This window comes from Vidua chalybeata, chromosome 25, assembly GCF_026979565.1.
Source record: "Vidua chalybeata isolate OUT-0048 chromosome 25, bVidCha1 merged haplotype, whole genome shotgun sequence".
Classification (NCBI taxonomy): domain Eukaryota; kingdom Metazoa; phylum Chordata; class Aves; order Passeriformes; family Viduidae; genus Vidua; species Vidua chalybeata.
In genome coordinates, this window is record NC_071554.1 from 1,531,856 (window position 1) to 1,543,879 (window position 12,024).

The window sequence follows — 12,024 nt, forward strand, 5'->3', positions numbered from 1 at the left end:
CCGGCGCTCCCGAGAGGTGGCACTCCTGCCCTGCCACCGAGCCGCGGCCAGGGGACAGCAACGCCCGGCCGGGGGACACAAATGTCCGGCAGGGGACACAAATGTCCGGACGCCTCCCTGACCCCTTAAGCTGCAGAAACGCACCGAGATGGGATTGAGAGCCCAGCTCCAGCTCGTTCGCCCTCCCCAGCTCCATCCTGTGCGTGCGGGGGTGCAGGGCTGGTGTCACTGCAGAAGGAGCCGTGCGCTGCTTTTTTGGCACCTTACAGGGAAGGGCCGCTGCCCCGGGAAGGGCTGTGCCCCACCTGCCTATTTGGGGTGTCCCCTCCAAATGGCGACGTCGCTGCGACGTCCCCAAGGCCGTCCCAGGGAGGTGAGGGTGGAGCCCCCTTCCCCAGGAGCCCCAAACCCCTCTAAGGACAGCAAAGCTTCGCCCCATGGCTGTGAGCTGGCACCCCCCGAGGACAGCACGCCCTGCAGCCTGCGATGTCGGGGGCTGAGGCGGCCCCTTCCCGTGCCGCTGGCCCGGGAGGAAGCCGGGGCTGGCCGCGGCTCAGTCCCTGCCTTTCCTGGCTGCCTCCTGCCAAGAAACTCGCTCCAGGATCGCCTCGGAGCCGAGCGCTGCGGGGGCAGCACCTCCGTGCCCCGCTCGGGGATGGGGGGCTCGGGGGGGCTGCAGCACCCCGGTTCCGCGGAGTGCTGGGATGAGTGGGGTGCGGTCCCTGGGGGGCTGGCTTTGGGGGGCACTGTACCGGCCCCTCGCGGTGTTCCCAGAGGAGTGGGCAGCTTTCCCGAGTGGGTTTGGAGGGATCCATCCCTGCGGCTGTGGGATCTTCACCCCGCACCCCGCGGGGGCGGCAGCTCGGCAGAGCCCGGGTGCGCTCACGGGGCAAGCCAGGGCCAACCCAGCCGGGCGTGTGGCGTCTTCCCGTGGCTCTGAGCAGTGGGGACGGGGTCCTGGCAGCTTGTCCCTCCCCCAGCACGGCCGGGACGGTGGCACAGGCCGGGCAAGGGGTGTGTGCCAGCCCGCGGCTCTGCCTCCCGCCGTCACATGGGCCCAAGGTGCCCCGGCAGGACTTTGTCCCCATCCACCTTGGTCGCCCCACGTGTGCCAAGGCTGTCACTCCCCGCAGAGGGGAGACGCCGGCGCCAGAGTGACACAGAGGGGAGCTGTGACCTGGCAGGGCCAGCTGGCCGCGTCCCGCCGGAGCCCGGCCGCAGGAACGGGGTGAGGGGATGCTCCGAGCGCTTGGACTGCCGCCGCTGCCGCCTCCGCGCAGCGCCTCTTATCAGCTGGCAGGGGGACAGGGTTGTTACGGGAATGGTCAGCTGCTCCCGCAGCACCCCGCGGCGTCCTCTGAGCTGTCAGGGAGCTGGCGGGGGCACAAGGACACAGAGCAGTGGCCTGGGATGTCCTTTGTGCCAGTGGCTTTGCTTTGTTCTCTGGGGGTCTTGGGGGAATTCGTGACTCACTGTGGATTCCTGCGAGTCCAGTCATGCTGGAGACAGCCGGACTCTGGGCTGGACTCAGTTCCTTCCTGCGGCGCTCCGGCTCCGCGCTGCGTGCGCTGCCCAAGGACGCTCTGGCAGGAAAAGGCCCCTTCCAAGAGCGCTTGGAAGACGGGCTCCCTGCCGAGAGGGCTCCGCAGGAGCCTGGTTCGGGCGCCCAGAGCACCCCGGGGAGCAGCAGCCCCCCTGCCCGGCGGGATTTGGTGCTCCCCACTTCCCCGGCACGAAGCCCACCCTGGCCGCGGCATCCCCGCCGTGGGCTCGGCCAGGAGCCCGTGGCCCGTAGCCCCTGGCCCGTGGCCCGCGGCCGCCCAGGGAACCCCGCGGTGCTCCCGTCCTGGCTGCCCTGAGGCATCCTCGAGGAATCCTCTGGCAGCGCCGGGAGATGCTCCCGGCGAGCCAGGGCTAGCAGGAGCCCCGCGTGGGCGGCCGAGGTCCCCGGTTTGTACCGGCAGGTGCCGCGAGCACACCGGAGGGGCCACCGGAGCCTGGGGGGGTGGCCAAGACCCCCCCTGGTTGTGGTCCCTGAGCGCTGGCATGGGGACATGGGGCTGGATCCAAGTGACACCAGCTCCGTGCCCTGGGCTGGGCTGGGGGGTCCCTGTCTCAGCTGTACCCCTGGAAGAGGGGGGAATGCAGCCGCACCCCCCCCCCCCAGCTCTCCCCTCCTCTCCGCACACCTGAGGATTAGGGAAACCCCCCAGGACGGCTCCCCCCGCATGGAGCAGCGGGCGCTGGCCCGATAGCCGGGACCCCCCCCCCCCCCCCCCATTTGGCGAGGGCAGCGCCGGAGGGCACCGGGAGGGGATCAGGAACCGGGGACACCCCCGGCCCCGCGGGGACAGGGGGGGGGGCCACAAGTTCGGGGCTCCGCTCTACAACCCCAGGCCCGACCCCCGCCCCGCTGCGCTCCGCCCCGGGCCGGTCGCGGCTGCCCCGGCGCCTCCCCGCGCCCCCCCGGCCGGGGCGCGGCTATAAGGAGCGGCGGGGCCGGCGGCGGGCGCGGGGCGGCGGAGCGGCGGGCGCGGCAGGTACGGGACGGGCTCGGGGGGACGGGGTGGGGCTGGGGGGGTGCCAGGCAGGACGAGAGACGGGGGTCCCGCCCCATGAGTTCCGTGAGGGATCCCAGCACCCGACCCCGCACTCCTCCCCCGGGGTCTCTGGGCGGCGGGCGCGGCAGGTACGGCCGGGAACGGGGAGGGGGTCCCACCCCGTGGGATCCCCGTGGGCACTGCGTGGGTTCCCGGGTCACCCTCCCTGCTTTACCGGGGTGCCGGGAGCCCCCACGCTGCAGGCGGGGCGGGCACGGCCGGGGGAGGGAGCCGGCAGGAGGGGGTGCCCCCGGATTGTCCCCGCCGGCCTCTTTTGGGGTCCCCATCACCCCCTTGGGCTCCGCGGGCTGACACCTGGCAGCTCATCGCACTGCCCGCGGCGGGGACTGGGGGTGGCGTTGGGAACGAGCCCCGGGCAGCCCCCCCGAGTGTCCCGGGGAGCCCCTTCCCGTGGGGGCTTGGTTTTGGAGCCGGTGGTGAAGGGGTGGCCGGGCACGGGGCCCCTCACACGCCGGGACGTGCGGAGCTGGGGGGAAAGGGTGTTTTGGAGCTCGAGCTGCGTGGTCACAAGGGGAGTTACAAAACCGGAATGTTCTGAGGAGCCTGGGGAGGGCCGGGTGGGAGCAGCGCCCACCCCGCGGTGGGGCTGGCGTGCCCTCACTGCCCTCCCTCCGCAGGTGTGGGGACATGTCCGGGGACATGCGGGCCCTGCTGTGCCTCTGGCTGGTGGCCCAGGTGTCCCAGGTGGCCCTGTCCTCCCGGGTGCGCACCCGCCGAGAGCTGGGCCCCGGTTTGTACGAGCACGGGGTCTACGACGCCGGCGGCTCCTACTGCCAGCGGGGGGACGTCTGCTGCCACGGCCGCGACGACGGCTGCACCGTGCCCTACCACGACACCCTCTGCTACTGCGACCTCTTCTGCAACCGCACCGTCTCCGACTGCTGCCCCGACTTCTGGGAATACTGCCTGGGCATCCCGGCCCCCTTCCCCAAAGCCCCAGGTGAGGCGCGCCCAGCCCGGCCGCGGGCGCTGGGGGACAGCCCCGGGGTGCTGCGTGCGCTCTGTGATGCTGCTGGTGCTCCTCGGGGCGATGGATGTGGCACCCCACGGTCCTGCCCTCACTGCAGAGCTGCTCCGGACCCCTCAAAGCTGTGGGAACTCCTACAGAGTGTCCGGGATGGGGATGGACTCCCAGAAAAAGAGGTGTGGGAGCAGCCGGTGACCACAGAGCCCGCTCCCTGGGGAAGCGGCCGCTCCAGCAGCGCCTGCGGGCAGAGCAGGGACGTGAGGGGACGTGCGGGGACTCCATCCCAGCTTGCCCGGTCACGTCTGGGGCAGGCAGATGCTGGCCCTGGCTTAACCCTGCCGGCAGCTGGGGCGGCCGGGGGCGAGGAGGGGGCACGGGCAGCCCCCAGCTCACAGCACAAGGCTCTCTCAGAAGTCCTTGCGGAGCGGAGCCAGCTCCCGGGCACAACCGGCCCCTTTATCCCTGTCCCGCCAGGCTGAGCACATTTAACCCTCCCGGCGCCGAACCGGCCCCGCTCCCCACCCCGCGCCCGCTGACCCCCAGCAGGACTTTGGTTTTAAGCCTGGATTTGAGAACCGCGTTGATTTTCCCTTCGGTTTGCACCCCCGGGAATTTGGGGGGCTGGTGGGACCGCTGGCACAGCCAAGCACTCACCAGGGGCTCTCCCATTCCCACGCAGGCTGTGCCCGTGCCGGACGCAATTATCCCCCCGGAGCCACGTACCGGGAGAACTGCAACCTGTGGTGAGTGAATGCCATGTGGGCACCTGCGGCATGTCACCAGCGCGTCACCAGAGGAAGGTGTCACGGTCCCGCGGAGCGAGCCGCGAGCTGGGTGGTGGGAGCTGCTGCCAAAATGCCTTTGCTCCAACAAATTCGGAGCCAAGGGCCTTGAGCCGCTCCCAGCTTTCAGCGCATGCCTGCGTGGGAGCCGCTCGCCCCGGCGCTGCCCAGCGGGGGTTTTGGCCACGCTGGTCCCAGCCCAGCTTGCCCAAGCCTGACAGCACGCTTGGGTAGCCGCGGCCAGAGTCCGGCTGTGCCGCCCGCTGGGCGGCTCCCGGCGCTCCTGTTGGAGCAGCGCTGGGGGTTAGCTGGGAATGCTGGTATTACTGGCATGCGGAGGTGGGGGATAGGGGAACCTGCCGGCGCGAAGCTGCCGGAGACGAGGATTGAACCCGGAGGGGCGATGCGGCAGATAAGCGGAAATCAAAGGCAGCGTCTGGGGCGTGTGCGAGGGCAGGGGCACGTGTGTGAACATGTGTGTGCGGGCGTGCTGCGGGTGAAAAGCCAGCCCGACCCTCCCCACAGCTCTGGGGCAGCCCGGCGTTTCTCCGGGATCGTGGCGCGGAGCACTCTGAGTGACATTCCCGGGGGAATGTCAATGTCCCCAAAGCCACGCAGGTGGATGTCGCGTCTCTGCTGCCGGGGGAGCATCTCTGATCCACCGGCGCTGGGGAAGGAGCAAATCTTCCCTTCCAAACCCTCCTCCCCGCACAGTAGGTGCCTGGAGAACAGGAATTCCTGCAGCGTGTCACCCCCCGCCCCTGTCCCTGCCAGGGTCCCGCTGCGGGGGTGGCAGGGGGCAAAACCCACGGCGGGGTGACACAGAGTGCGGGCACCCAGCTGGTGGCACCCTGAGGTGCTCCCAAGTCCCCGGGCGTCGCACAGAGCGCCGGGAGCGCTCAGGGATGGATGGGGGGGAGCGCTGGAATCCAGGTGCTGCCGGCGGGATCGGGGTGGGGGGGTCTGGAGGGACACGGCTCAGCTCAGCTCCATAAAAGGGAAATGTGCCGGGATCTAGCAGGAGGGAGCATGCCAAGCATTGCTCAGTGCACGGCGGGAGCACAGCCCGGGGCTCCCCAGGGGACCCGCCGCACCCCCAGAGCCCCCCCCCCCGGCCCGGCTGTCCCCATGGAGTGACCCGGTGACAGTGGGTGACCCATGGGGAAACCCAGCGCCGACCCCCGGCCCCGGGGCTGCTGTCCAAGCCCCTCTCTGATGTTTGTAGCCCTGGCAGCTTTTCAGCTGATTTTCTGTCCCATGGCCTGTCTGCCCTTGGGGCTCCTGCGGAGGCTGGGGCGGGGCGGGGACAGCTCCCAGGGCCACCCAGAGGCCACCCAGGGTCACCCAGAGGCCACTCAGGGTCACCCAGCGGGCTGCCCACGGCTTCTAAGGTGCCAAGCCCTGGCGACCCCCGACAAAAGCAGCCCTGAGCCCCTCGCTGACTGCCCGGTTTGGGAGGGGCAGCGCCCACTCAGGGTCCCCCCCTGGTCACCCTGGGGACATCATTTCTCACCGACTGTCCCCTCTGCAGCACCTGCGGCCCCGGCGGGCAGTGGCAGTGCGAGGACCACGCCTGCCTGATGGACGGGGAGCTGATCGACGCCGTCAACAGGGGCAATTACGGGTAAGGGCCGGGCGCCGCGAGGGTGGCACAGGGATGCTTCGCCCCCAGGGGGCTTTTTGGGGTAACCCCCGCCCCGTGTCCCCATTTCCCACGCAGCTGGAGAGCCGCTAACTACAGCCAGTTCTGGGGGATGACCCTGGAGGACGGGATCCGGCACCGCCTGGGCACCTTCCGTCCCTCTCCCACCGTCATGAACATGAACGAGATGCACGTGAGTCCCCCCCCCCCCCGCCCCGCCTCACGGGAAACTGAGGCACGCCAAGGGCTCTCCCTGCCCATCCCAGTGATTCCCCATCGCTGGGAAGGGGCTCCCAGGGTGGGGGAGGCAGGGCAGCCCTCGTGTTCGGAGACAGCAGCTCAGCAAATTCCCCCGGACAATCCCCGGGCTTGCCAGTGTTGTTTTTTCCCCCTCTCCTCCGTGTTGGTTTCCCATCGGAACGCCGGCCCCGCCGCTGCTGACTCAGCAGAGCCGCCTGCTCCCTCTCTTTGCCTCTGCCCGCACCCAAACGCGGGGTGGGCACCCCCGGGGGGGGGGTCCCTGGGGTGCTGGCAGAGCTTGGTGCGCGCCCAGCCCCGCGCTCCGGAGCCCGAGGTTTAATTTTAGAGGCGCTTCCTGCTCTGGGAGACGCCGGGCAGTTGTGGCCGTGTCCTCCCCAGGAAGGCCGGGGCGGGGGCACCGTCCCCGCTCCAGGGCGGAAAGGCTGAGCCAGGGGCCACCGTCAGGGGCTGTGTCACCCAGAGCTGTGCCCTCGGGGTGGCCACCGAGAGCCTTGCTGGGCTCCGGGACGGGACACTCGGTGCTGGTGTTGTCTAAGGAGCTGCTGGGGCTGTGGAGCCCAAATTTAGGGGGAAATTGCGGGGTGTGGCCTTTCTGGGATAAAGGGGAACCCAAATCTTTGTCACTCATGGTCACTTTGTCCTGAGGGGTCTCGCAGTGAGGCTGGGGGATGCAAAACCTGGCTGGGGACGGTCTCAGAGGATGGCTGGGGTGGCAGGAGGAGGACATGGGGTCCCACAGCGGGGCTGGGGGACACAAAAACTGGCTGGGGACCATCTCAGAGGATGGCTGGGGTGGCAGGAGGAGGACATGGGGTCCCACAGCGGGGCTGGGGGACACCAAAACTGGCTGGGGACCATCTCAGAGGATGGCTGGGGTGGCAGGAGGAGGACATGGAGTCCCACAGCGGGGCTGGGGGACACCAAAACTGGCTGGGGACCGTCTCAGAGGATGGCTGGGGTGGCAGGAGGAGCTGGGGGGGTCCCGGTGGGCTGAGCCCCCCCACTCTGCCCCGCAGATGAACATGGACTCCAACGAGGTGCTGCCGCGTCACTTCGATGCCGCCGCCAAGTGGCCCGGGATGATCCACGAGCCCCTGGACCAGGGAAACTGCGCCGGCTCCTGGGCCTTCTCCACGGCCGGTGAGGGGCGGCGGGGCGGGCGGGGCGGGCACGGCGGGGACGGCGACGGAACCGCCGCCCCCTGACCTCCCACTCCTCCCCAGCCGTGGCCTCGGACCGCATCTCCATCCACTCCATGGGACACATGACCCCCGCCCTGTCCCCACAAAACCTCCTGTCCTGCGACACCCGCAACCAGCGCGGCTGCAGCGGCGGCCGCCTGGACGGAGCCTGGTGGTACCTGCGCAGGCGGGGGTGAGCGGGGTGGGCTGGGATCCATGGGGTGGGATCCATGGGGTGGGATGGGATTGGGATGGGATAAAGGGGGTTTGGGGCTCTGGTCACCTGGGGAGAGCCCAAGAGATCCCCGTGCTCATCCTGTGCCTTGGACAGGTGGGGAATGAGGCTGCCAGGGCAGGATGGACGGTGGGGTTTGGGATTGGGGTGGGAGTGGGGTTTGGGATCAGGACGGACAGTGGGGTTTGGGATCAGGATGGACAGTGGGGTTTGGGATCGGGATGGACAGTGGAGTTTGGGATTGGGGTGGGAGTGGGGTTTGGGATTGGGATGGACAGTGGAGTTTGGGATTGGGGTGGGAGTGGGGTTTGAGATTGGGGTGGGAGTGGGGTTTGGGATCGGGATGGACAGTGGAGTTTGGGATTGGGGTGGGAGTGGGGTTTGGGATATGGGGTGGGAGTGGGGTTTGGGATCAGGATGGACAGTGGAGTTTGGGATTGGGGTGGGAGTGGGGTTTGGGATTGGGATGGGAGTGGGGTTTGGGATTGGGGTGGGGAGTGGGGATCAGAGTGGAGATGAGAGTGGGGTTTGGGGTGAAGATGGAAGTGGGGATTGGGATGGGGATGAGAGAGGGTTTGGGGATGGGAATGGAAGAGGGTTTGGGGATGGGAATGGAAGAGGGTTTTGGTGTGGAGATGGAGAGTAGGTTCCGTATGGGGATGGGATTGGGACGGGGCTGGAAGTTTGGTTTGGGATGAGGATGGAGCCGGTCCTTCCCCTCCGACATCCCTGTCCCTGCGCGCAGGGTGGTGACAGACGAGTGCTACCCGTTCACGAGCCAGCAGAGCCAGCCGGCGGCTCCGCCCTGCATGATGCACAGCCGCTCCACGGGCCGGGGCAAGCGACAGGCGACAGCGCGGTGCCCCAACCCCCAGACCCACTCCAACGAGATCTACCAGTCCACCCCCGCCTACCGCCTCTCCTCCAGCGTGAGCGCCGGGCCCGGGGGCGGAGCGGGAGCCCTTTGGAGCGGGGAGAAGGGGCTTGGCTCGGGCTGCTTTACCTGGGAGAACCGAGGTTGGGAATGCGGCTGGGAAAACCCCGCTGCGGAGAGCCCGCGGGGAGCGGCTCCTCCGCCCGGCATCTCCTGTGGGTGCTGGAGCAGCTCTGCTGCATCCCTGGGGGTGGGGAGGGCAGTGCTGGGGGTCCCGGCCCCGCTGCCACCCGCTGCCACCCGGTGCCACCCTGTTCTGTGCTTGCAGGAGAAGGAGATCATGAAGGAGCTGCTGGAGAACGGCCCCGTGCAAGGTACGGAGCTGGCGGGGGCACCCTTTTGTGCGCCCCAAAAGATTGGGGGGGGGGGGGGGGGGCAAGGTGGGGGCGGAAAACCGCTCTGTCCGCGCTGGGGGAGCTGTGGTGGCAGCCAGAACCCCGCTCAGCTGCTCGCCCTGCGTGCCCGGGCAGTGCTGCCCCGGTGCCCGTCACGCTGCCCACCCCAGCGGGCACTGGGTTGCTCATTAACTCCTGAGATTTAATCACCGCCTTGGCAGCTGCGTTTGTTTAACTTTATTTTTTTTTTTTTATTTTTTATTTTTTTTTCTTTCTGAAACCTCCTCGGAGTGCTGTTGCATGGCCGCGGGGAGGATCCGGCTGCCGCCTTCCCTCCCGCGGGGAACGCGGTGCCCCCCGTGTCCCCACCCGGGGGGGACGCGGAGCCCTTCCCTCGCGACAGTGGCCGTGTCCCCAAACCCTCTCGCCCTCCCCGCAGCCATCCTGGAGGTGCACGAGGATTTCTTCATGTACAAGAGCGGGATCTATCGGCACACGCCCGTGGCCGAGGGGAAGGGGCCGAAGCACCAGAGACACGGGACCCACTCGGTGAAAATCACCGGGTAGGTTTGGGGGTGGCCTGGGGGGCTCCGAGGGTCGCTCTGCCTGGGAGAAATGTCCCCTTTGGGTGTCCCCGAGCTGGGAAAGGAAGAGGGGAGGGGAATGGTGGCGCAGGCGGCACCAGTGCGGTGCTCAGCACCCTGGAAGGAGGGCGGCAGATCCCCGGGGCGGGGGGGGAGGATCTGCCCTGTGCCGGTGTTTCCTTCCTGCTGCCATGGCTAAATATTCCTGCCCCTATTCCGGGAGCGGATGTCCCAACCTCGGCCTGGCCCTGGGGAGGTGCCGGGGGCAGGAAATGAGAAGGGGCAGCCCCCCCACCACCATCCCACAGTCTGTGGGGACCCCACAGTCTGGGGGTGCCTGGGGACCCCCCCCTCACCGTCCTGTCCCGCCGCAGGTGGGGAGAGGAGCAGCTGCCTGATGGCCAGACCCAAAAATACTGGGTGAGTCTGGGGGGGGGGGCTCAGCCATGGGGTGCTGCCGCTTCCCCGCGCCCGTGTGGGGTCCGGCTTGGCTTTGGGGGGGGGGGTGGGGGGTGTCACCGCGCTGAGCGTGTCCCCTGTCCCCTCTGCAGACGGCGGCCAACTCGTGGGGCACGGCGTGGGGCGAGGGCGGCCACTTCCGCATCGCCCGCGGCGTCAACGAGTGCGAGGTGGAGACTTTCGTGGTGGGGGTGTGGGGCCGCGTCAGCATGGAGGACATGCCCCACAAGTGAGCCCCCCCCGAGGTCCCTGTCCCCCCCCCCCCCACCGCAGCGCCTCGGTCACAGCACGGCGGGCGGGGGGCTGGCGCTGTCCCCTGGCCGGGGGCTGTCCCCGCCGTGCTGACGCAGCGGCCGGGGGCACTGGGGCGTGCGCGGGGGGTGCCCCGGGGGCTGCTCCCGTCTCCCATGGGATTTAGCCGCTAATCCCACCGCCCCGGGCTCGGCTGGGCTGCGGTGGCGGCGGGGGGCTCTTCAAAGGCAGCTGCACCCCCCCATCCCGGCTGGAGCTGTGGGATTCACACCCCCCCCCCCCATTTTTCCCAATGGGAAGGGACCCCCTTATTCCTGCTCCTCCCGTCCCGGCCCCAGCAGCTCCCCCCAGCAGGGCAGCGCTGGAGCTGGGGTGTGAAATAACCCACTGGTGGGGGGGTCCCCTGAGCCCCCAGGGCTGGGTGTGGCCAGGATGGGGTCCCCACCGTCCCCCCCCCCCCCCCCAGCCCGTCCCTATGGTGCTATGGCCCTGCCACCCCCCTGGGGGACGGCAGGGATGAGGGAGGGCTCAGCCCCGCGGTGTCCCCGTCCTGGTGGGGCCACAAGTGGGGTTCACGCAGCCAGCACAGCCCGGGACCTCCCCCCTTCCCCCCAACCTAAGGGCTGTACTTTTAAGACTTTTCTTTTTGTATTTATTTTGCTTTTTATTGTTTGTAAATAAAGTTATGGAAGCCTCAGAGCCCAGAGGGTGGACTCAGTGCTCCGAGGGGGACACGTGGCCCCCTGTCACCCCCGTCTGGGGGGCCCGGCATGGCCTCGGGAAGGGCTGGGGGGTGAGATAAGGCCCCGCTCATTGTCCACCTTCCGGCCCCGCCGCTCCGGCCACCGCGGCCAGCGCTGGACACGCCACAGGCACGCGCAGCCACCCGGGCCACCGCGGCCGGGGGTGGGGGGGGGGGGGGGGGGGGTCAGCACGGCCAGCTGTGTCACCAGGGCCAGCAGTGCCACCGCACCCGGCTGTGCCACCACAGCCGTGTTTTCCCGGCCCAGCCGCCGTGCGCAGCCGGCTGTGCCATTGCAAGTGCCACCGCAGCGAGATGTGCCACCACAACCCCCGTGTCCCCGCAGCCACCCCGCGCCATCCCTGCGGTGGCGCTGGGGCTGTTGTCGCCTTTTCCAAGGGCCTGCGCTCCTGGCGGTCCCTGTCCCTCTCCGTGTCCCCTCGCTCGGGTCCCCCCCGGGTCCCCCCCGACCCCTGCAGGGGGACACGCACAGCGTGGAGGGCGCTGCCACCTGGTGGTGGCTGCCTGCAACTGCAGGGCTGTGCGTGTATGCATTTATATATTTAAAAAAAAATGTAAAAATGTCTCTGTTAGGTATAGATTGAGATATTGATGCGCATAGATAGGTCTGTATATTATATATATATAACATACATATATATATATAATATACATATATATATGCCTGTCTTCAGACATGAACACCTCCCCTTATATATATCTATATCTATATTTCTATATCTATATTTCTATAATCATCTATATATATAATCATCTATATCTATCTATATTAATATAATCTCTATCTCTATCTCTATCTCTATCTCTATCTATATCTATATCTGTAGCAATATGTCTATATATATATATATATCTGTGTATATATATACACATTTATATTTATATATATATGGAAAAAAAACCTGTATATATATTTATATGTGAATATATGTACATGCAACCACACCCGTTTAATATGTATTATATAATATATAATAGAAATATATTATATATAGTAGAAATACATAA

At 67.3% G+C, this 12,024-nt stretch overlaps 1 protein-coding gene across 1 annotated transcript; it reads left to right on the plus strand.

Moving 5' to 3' along the window:
- Positions 1-2,682: 2,682 nt before the first annotated feature.
- Positions 2,683-10,952, plus strand: TINAGL1 (tubulointerstitial nephritis antigen like 1). Its single transcript, XM_053964816.1, has 12 exons — positions 2,683-2,689; positions 3,239-3,561; positions 4,268-4,331; positions 5,902-5,994; positions 6,091-6,205; positions 7,290-7,413; positions 7,497-7,647; positions 8,435-8,618; positions 8,892-8,937; positions 9,398-9,521; positions 9,917-9,962; positions 10,094-10,952. The coding sequence occupies exons 2-12, from the start codon at positions 3,249-3,251 to the stop codon at positions 10,232-10,234; spliced, it is 1,401 nt and encodes a 466-aa protein (XP_053820791.1). The 5' UTR covers positions 2,683-2,689; positions 3,239-3,248; the 3' UTR covers positions 10,235-10,952.
- The last annotated feature ends 1,072 nt before the right edge of the window (positions 10,953-12,024 follow it).

Bases quoted from the DNA above. Each gene is read 5' to 3' on its own strand.
- TINAGL1 (XM_053964816.1), top strand. From the start codon at position 3,249: ATGTCCGGGGACATGCGGGCCCTGCTGTGCCTCTGGCTGGTGGCCCAG. The intron at 7,648-8,434 runs GTGAGCGGGGTG...CCCTGCGCGCAG, and splicing joins TGGTACCTGCGCAGGCGGGG to GGTGGTGACAGACGAGTGCT. The intron at 9,522-9,916 runs GTAGGTTTGGGG...GTCCCGCCGCAG, and splicing joins CACTCGGTGAAAATCACCGG to GTGGGGAGAGGAGCAGCTGC.